The following is an 8373-nucleotide window of genomic DNA, read 5'->3' on the forward strand; positions in this document are numbered from 1 at the left end:
TCAATAAGAAATACTCCCTCAGTCCTAGATAAAATAGACACGTTACCGTAGATACGAGAATTTAGATAAAGTATAATTAGTAAGTAATTAAAAAGTGTATTAATAAAAATAATTATTATTTAGTAAAAATAATTATATATTAAAATTAAGATAACTAAATAGTTTAATTAAAATTAAAAAAAATTAAAATATGATTAAAGTGTATAATCAATTTTCCAAACAAAAAAAGACAAATTATGTGGGATGAATGAAAATAGAAAATACAAACAAATTACATGGAATTGAGGGAGTAATAATAAATATATTATTCAATTATTATATTTTTAAAAGAAATTTCATACTTTCATGGGATGTTTGGTTCAAGAAAATTGATTGTTTGTTTGGATATAATAATTCATAATTGAAAAATAAATTATTTTTCATTATATCTACTTTCAATTATTTGTGATATATATATATATATGTAGAAAATTTGAGAGAATTCAATTTGTAAGAGTTATAAAAATTAAAATAATAAGAACAACTTATATCCTACCATGTTTTCACTCGGTATCTAAAATATTTTTCAATCATTTTTTTCCTCAAATCTTCACATCCATCGGTAGCATCGAAGGGTTTTACAAATTGATAATAGAGTTTCGTAAATTATGATACTCTTTTTGGTTGTTGTTGTTGTTAATGTGGGTATTTTAAAATGATTAATTTATATATATATATATATATATATTTTGCATATTTATTTTTTGTTTGAATAAACAATAATTGATTATATGTTATATTTCTTAGTTGAATTTGTTTTAATACTAAATAATACTCCATTCGTCCCATAAAAGATAAAAGATATTTTATTGGGAGTGGACATTGGAATTAAGGAATAATAATATTTAATTGGAAGTGGGTATAAAGTAGAAAGTAAAAGACTAAAATACTTTTACTTTTTAAATGATTTTAAAAAGTATATTAGAGTAATAATTAAGGGTAGTTTGGAAAAATAAAAATAATTTTGTTATAAAATGGGGACCACAATGACTAAATAAGGAAACAAGGGACGGACGAAAATGGATAAACAAGACAACTCTATTGGGACGGATTGAGTAATAAAAAAAAAAATCAATTCCAAGTCTCTGGGCTAGTTTTTTTTTTTTTTTTTTTTTGCGATTTTATTCTCTTTTATTATTTTTCTATAATTCTATTCTAAATACCAAACGCATCTTATAGTATTATCAATGAAATTTTTAAGAGTAATGCATTATTTTTCATTGTTGGGAAAATAATGAGATTGTCATCTTGATTATCAAAATAAGAAACCTATATATATATATATATAGACAATACAAAATAAACTCAAATCTAAGTAATCTAATCTATGGATACTATCAAATCTAGATATAAATCTACTAAATCTAAAATTTGATATCTAAAATAAATGAATAATGTGTATTTTTACTAATTTACGTTTTTAAATGATACAGTTATTTAACATTACTTAACTTGATATCAGAGTCATAGATTTTGTTTTTGAATCTCACCGTGTACATTGGAATGTTGTCGCCCATGTATGTATATCCTTTTGCATGTGAAAGAGATGTGCTTGTTAACTTCCGTGAGACATATTATATTTAACATTGTCATCTAACAAGGTGATAAATGATACTAGCTATCTATAGGTTTTAAATTATATATACTATTATCGTATATTGTCAATTCGTATTATATATATATATATTGTATTAACATGCCCTTTGTACAGATCCCTTGTAGTTCATGCTGTGTATGTTACTGTCATGTATTATTCGTTCATATATTGTATTTATATTAATAAAAATATATACTTTATAAGAAAAAAAATCATTTTGGTCTCAATATAATCAACATTGATCAATTTTGGTCATAATATAAATTTTTTTATCAATTTTAGTCCCAATATAACCAAAACTTTTCATTTTTGTCCCAATATAATCAAACTTTATCTTTTTTTGGTCCCACCGTCAACAAACCGACGGAAAATGCTGACGTGGACTTGCAAGATTGTGCAATTTCTTCGAATATAAATATAAAGTTTGATTTCTTTTCACGTCAACATTTTCGGTCGGTTTGTTGACGGTTGAACAAAAAAAGATAATGTTTGATTATATTGTAACAAAAAATAATGAGTTTTGGTTATATTGGAACTAAAATTGATAAAAAAATAAATAAATTATATTTGAACAAAAAATAATGAGTTTTGATTATATTGAGATCAAAATTGATAAAAATTTTATATTAAGATCAAATTTGATAAATTTTGATTATATTGAAAATAAAAATAATTTTTTCCCTGCTTTATATTATCAATTTATAACTCATATGTTGTTAGCACAATTTTAATCAGCACCGCAACTGTCGTCTTTTATATATATATATATATAGAAAGACTGAAAACAATTAATGGCATTAATCACCACATCAATGCTTTTCAACACGAGCATAAAATAAAGTCCATATATATATATATATATTTAGATATATGTTGGTAAATCGAAGTGTACGATTAATGACAAGTGGAGATGTCAGGAAAATGTAGTTAAAGATTATTGAAATTGAGACAAATGCACTGCACAAATGTGGCAACATATATATCCCTAAGTCAAACATAGATATATAAATAATTAAATGAAAAACCACACCATAACTAAACCTGCACAATCATGGTCATAAATTCAATTTTCAATAAATGATAGATACACCATACAACAATATTTAATTATCAATGCACTATAATTAAATATATAAATAAATACTTTACTTACCTCTTAAGAATGGTATGGAATTATATAATATGATTTGTAATTTTGAAAATTTAAGTATTTATGTGTTATATTTTTAAAATAGCAACGTTAAAGGACAACTGAAGAAAGAAATTGACATATTTAGTGGATGTTTATGACTATTTGTTTTTTCGAAAAAAAAAAATAATAATAATAATAAAAAAAATCTATTAATATCTACTATAAATATTATTATTTACATTAATATTCTCGTATAAAATAAAACATAAAAACGAAATTATTTTACATATGAAAAGTATAACTAATATTATTAAAAACATACTCTAATTTTTATAAAATTATTTTGTCCCATATCATGTCTTGTCTTGTACACTGTAAATACGAAATTTAAAAATAGTATGATTAATAACTAATAAAAATAAATATATTAATAAAAATAAATTATAAATAATAATAATAAATTATTATTATATTTGAAATCGAAGAAATGACTATAAACAAAAAAATGTGAAATACTAAAATTGAAATAATAATAACCAAAATTACAATGTATAGTTATATATTAGGTTTGATTGAAAATTTATTTTCAAAAAAAAAAAAGAAAAATAAAAAGATAATTTACAAATAAAATAATATGCTTATATATATATATATTGAAGTCACAATAAATAAATGGAGATAAACACATCCATTTTCCACAATATATTTTCCCCTCACAATAAACCAGAAACTCTCCGTACATAACCAAACCAATTATGGAACCAGAGCTCCGACGTTTCGCCGCCGCAACGGAATATTCCGGCGACTTCGACGGCGCCTGCTCCACCCCCTACGCCAGCGCTCCTTCCAGCCCCGGCGCCCAAGCCGGCTTCTACTACAGCGCTCCCGCCAGTCCCACCCACTTTATCCTCTCCACCGCCGCCCGCAAACCCTACACCGCCTCCTCCACGGCGGGGCCGGCGGACGCCAGTTCTTCGTTCGAATTTGACTTCTCCTCGCCGGCATTCATGACCTCCGCCGACGAGCTCTTCTCCAACGGCCAGATCCGGCCGATGAAGCTCTCCGCCCATCTCCAGCGCCCGCAGATCCTCCCCCCACTGATCGAGTCCTCCGACGACGTCGCAGACGCCGACCAGAGCATCTCCCGCCGGAGGGACCTCAAGTCCCGGTCCGCACCCCTCCGCCGGAGGACCAGATCCATGTCCCCAAACAGAACGACGTCGTTACAGTGGCGGGAAGAAGAGAACAGCGCCGCAGCGAAGGGGCGAAACGACGTCGGTTCATCTCCGCGCGGAAATATCCCCAAATACGACGCCGGAACCACCGAAACGGCGTCGTCCGCCGGCCGGAGCTCGCGGCGGTGGATCTCTCTCAAGGATTTTATGTACAGAAGCAAAAGCGAAGGGCACAAATTTTGGGGATCGCTCTCCTTCTCCTCCCCTGTAAAGGAGAAGAAGATTCCTCCGCCATTGCCGCCGAAGTCCAGTCGGGAAGGTAAGAAGAGGGCGGCGAATCACCGGAGCAGCGTCGGCGCCGGAAAATCGCCGCATGAATTGCATTACACGGCGAACCGAGCTCAGGCGGAGGAGATGAGGAAGAAGACGTTCCTGCCGTACAGGCAGGGATTGCTCGGCTATTTAGGGTTCAGTTCGTCGTCCAAAAGCTCTGCCGCCATTAATGGATTCGCCCGAGCTTGAATTACTTCGCCGATTAATTAAGGTAAATATTGAAAAATAAATAAAAATTTATTTATTTATTTATTGGGATTGAGATTGGGTTGTATAAAATAATAATAATAAAAAGGTGTTTGTGTTGTCTTGTAATATATTTATTTAATAATTAAAACGCTCAATTTTAATTTTAGTTTCATTTATTGTTTATTCATGATCATGATGAGAATTAAAATTAAAATTAAAATGAGCATTGTAGAGGACAAAAGTTGCTGTATATATCTGCAGCAATATTGTTGTGGTTTGGAGTGAATTTCTGTATACATTTTTAATTAATTTATTTATTTATTTTAAATACACAGCCATCATATTTATTTTTAATTAATTAACAGGATAGATATTATTGGACACACAGTCCAAATGATAAAATCTGATGTCGGTATCGGCAGTTTGGTGTGGTTATTATGACAGATACACAGTCAATATATTCCATTCCATATGCCACGTCACTATTCGGGTCACATCCCCGGGGGGATCGGATGTGTCTACTTGTCACACTATTCTTAATTGATTTCAATTTATTTTTATATTCTTTTATCATACACTCCTCCAATTCCAATAAGTTAAACTATTCTTTATTTCTATATTAATATCAAAAATATTTTTATTTTTTATTTTTCATCTTACTTATTGTATCATATATTTTTTTAAGCAAAGTATGATGTATCAGTAGTTATATAATAATTTAATTTGTTATTTTATGAGAATGATTCATCTATTTTTATCAAGATGTTTGAGGATTTAAAATAACAATAAATTGAAAAAATTGTCCGAAAAAAAAAAAAAAAACAAAAAAACATGCAGTATAAAATCAAAGTAACACTATTCAACTCATATGATTTTTATAAAAATATATTATTTTCTCACTAATTGTGCCACAATGTGTACACTAAAAAATAATAATATTTTAATATAAAAATAGAATATATAAAAATATAAAATAAGATATTATAAAAAATTTATCGAAAAATTAATAATAAAATTGTGAAGTAAGTAAAAAATTAGTTACAAATTAATTATTATTTATTAAAATATAGATAATAAAATTACGAATAAATAAAATTGTACAATTATTTGTTATAAATAATTATCATAAATTTAACATACAACTAAAATATATAACATAATTACGACAGTCAAATAGAATTTTTTTTTTATATAAAATATTATTTTAAATAAAATTAAAATAAAAATTATAATCACAAACCAAAACGAAACAATGGCCATTGTGAATTGAAAGTTGAGTAATAATAATAATAATAATAATAATAATAATAATAATAAGGGTAAACTGATTTTTTAGTCCAATAACTGCATTCCTTATCATTTTAGTCCAGTAAATAGAATCTGTCACAAACTAGTCCCATAAGTGAAAATTTTTCGTTGTTTTAATCTTCCAACGCCGGAGACACCCGTGTGGCTCGCGGAAGCCACGTGTCCGTCAAGTGTCGGCGGCCTTATTTATATATATATTTTTTAATTTTTTTTTCAATTGGACCAAATAATAAAATAAAAAAGACAAATAAAATTAAAATCAATTTTAAATTAATTTTAAAAAAATTAAAAAATTAAAAAAAGTAATAAGATTCACGTGTCCACCAGGTGCGCTGACCTGACGGACACGTCGCCTCCGGCGAGCTACGCGGGCGTCTCCGGCGCCGGAGGACTAAAACAGCAAAAAAATTTCACTTATGAGATTAGTTTGCAACAGACTCCATTTACGAGACTAAAATAATAAGGAAATCAAGTTACGATACTAAAAAAACAGTTTATCCTAATAATAATAATAATAATAATAAGTCGATTGCATTCCATGTGGGATGATAACATGAAACATTTTTTTATTATTATTTTTAAATAAAAATAAAAATAAAAATAAAAAGGCAATACTTACAACACACCAAGATTATGACCATATATATAATATCATGTTAGTACAAAGCAGCAGTAGGTTTGTCATGTTACTTGTGGGCTGTCTGTCAACGAACATTCATCAATGTATGTGGCTTAAGATTTTATAGCAAAGTAAATGTACATAAATACCCTTCTTCTACTTACTTATTTTTCTTTCTACCATTTGCCCTAAAAGCTTTGAATATAATTATTTCTTTTATTATAAATATTTTAGTTTAATAATATTAATAAAATTTATTTATTATTAGAACACAACTAATTAGAGGAATTTATCTTGATTATTTTCAGCTTTGAATTTTTTTTTTTCTAAAAATATGAAAAATTAATATTTATGTTTGAATTACACGCTAAGTTTTTTCATTGTCTATTGTTGAAATAATACAAAATAAAAGTAATTAATATATTTGATCTGTTCATCCTTTTTATTTTTTGCTTTATAAGATAGTATGATTAAAATAGTAAACAATTAATATAAAAAAAATAGAAAACTATTCGAATTCAATTATTTGTGCAAAAAACATTATTACAACACGTAATTAATGCAATTGTATTAATCATTAATTATATAAATCTTATATTTTATGAAATTAATATATAACATTTATTCGTGTTTATTGGTACATATAAGATGCAAAAAATCATTGTATATACTTTTTTAAATATATATATATATATATCAATTAATATTTGTATAAATATGTTTATTAATATTAAGTTGTCTGTATTGTAAAACAACTAATTTATAGGGTAAGATCTTAACATTAAAATTTTAAAAAAATTATCTTTTAAAGTTTTGGTTCTTTAGTAGTAAATCTTCAAATTAACTTTAGAATTTCATTTTTTTGAAGTCACATATCTATACATATTCATGTTATCAATTTTATACATATAATAATATTGTTTTGATTAAAAGAAAACAATAATAAAACATAAGATTGAGTTCTTTTTTTAATTTTATCACAATTTTTTACTATTTAATTATTTTTTTAAAAAAAATATCAAATTAAAAAATTGCATTTTTTTATATTATATTATAAATTTATTTTACATTCAAAATCTTATATCAACGTGTACTTATATCACCTCAAACAACTATTCAATTTCAAATCTTTTACTATAACAATTTATTTCAAATTAATTTCAAATTATAATCAAACAAATCTAAAATCAAATGTTCATTTTGTACACTAAGTTAGAAGAGTGTATTTGGTTTGGTTTCAAATAAAAAATATTACTGTTCAAAATTTGTAGTTTTCAATCAAATATATTATACTCCGTCTATCCCATTGAAAGGGTAGCATTTGTTTTTTCACGTAAATTTTTGAATATTAATATTATATTAAATTATAGTAAAAATGACAAAAATACCTCTATTAGTATGGTGTAATATAAAAGTAATGATATTTGTATAATATATTGTAAGTTGAAATGGTATTTGTTATGCTAAATAGATAGTACAATTACTAAATTATGAAATGATAACCTTGTTTTGGAACTGATGAAAATAAAAAATGGTAATATTTCAATGGGACGAAGGGAGTATTATCATTTTTTACAAAATATTACTATATCATAATATTATTTAAATTACAATTCAAATAAAAATTTCATAGTTAGGATTACATGGATGAACCGCTGAGATGCAATCCTTAAATCGGACGGCTTCAAATCAATCTCGCAATGGATTGAGCTTAGCAAGAGGTGGGCTACAAATGTTAGTAATTGGACTTGGGAATTGCATCTTATCTTAGTTTATTAAATTGATCCAAACCAACAAATACAAAATGAATAAATGATAAACAAAATATTTGTTTAATTTTGATTTATAATTTAGTTTTTCTTTAAAATTTAAATTGATTTTTTATGATATAAAATAATATATTTTGATTAAAAAACTATTAAAAAAGGAAAGAGACCAAACAGACAAAGGAGAATGATATAAATCAAATCAACCATTTCTT

At 26.7% G+C, this 8373-nt stretch overlaps 1 protein-coding gene across 1 annotated transcript; it reads left to right on the forward strand.

Moving 5' to 3' along the window:
- The first annotated feature begins 3428 nt into the window (after positions 1 to 3428).
- On the forward strand, positions 3429 to 4631 carry LOC127246719 (uncharacterized). Its single transcript, XM_051268245.1, has one exon. The coding sequence runs from the start codon at positions 3524 to 3526 to the stop codon at positions 4463 to 4465; it is 942 nt and encodes a 313-aa protein (XP_051124202.1). The 5' UTR covers positions 3429 to 3523; the 3' UTR covers positions 4466 to 4631.
- Positions 4632 to 8373: the final 3742 nt, after the last annotated feature.

Source organism: Andrographis paniculata, unplaced genomic scaffold (assembly GCF_009805555.1).
Source record: "Andrographis paniculata isolate CXL003 unplaced genomic scaffold, ASM980555v1 Contig30END, whole genome shotgun sequence".
In the NCBI taxonomy this organism is placed as follows: Eukaryota; Viridiplantae; Streptophyta; class Magnoliopsida; order Lamiales; family Acanthaceae; genus Andrographis; species Andrographis paniculata.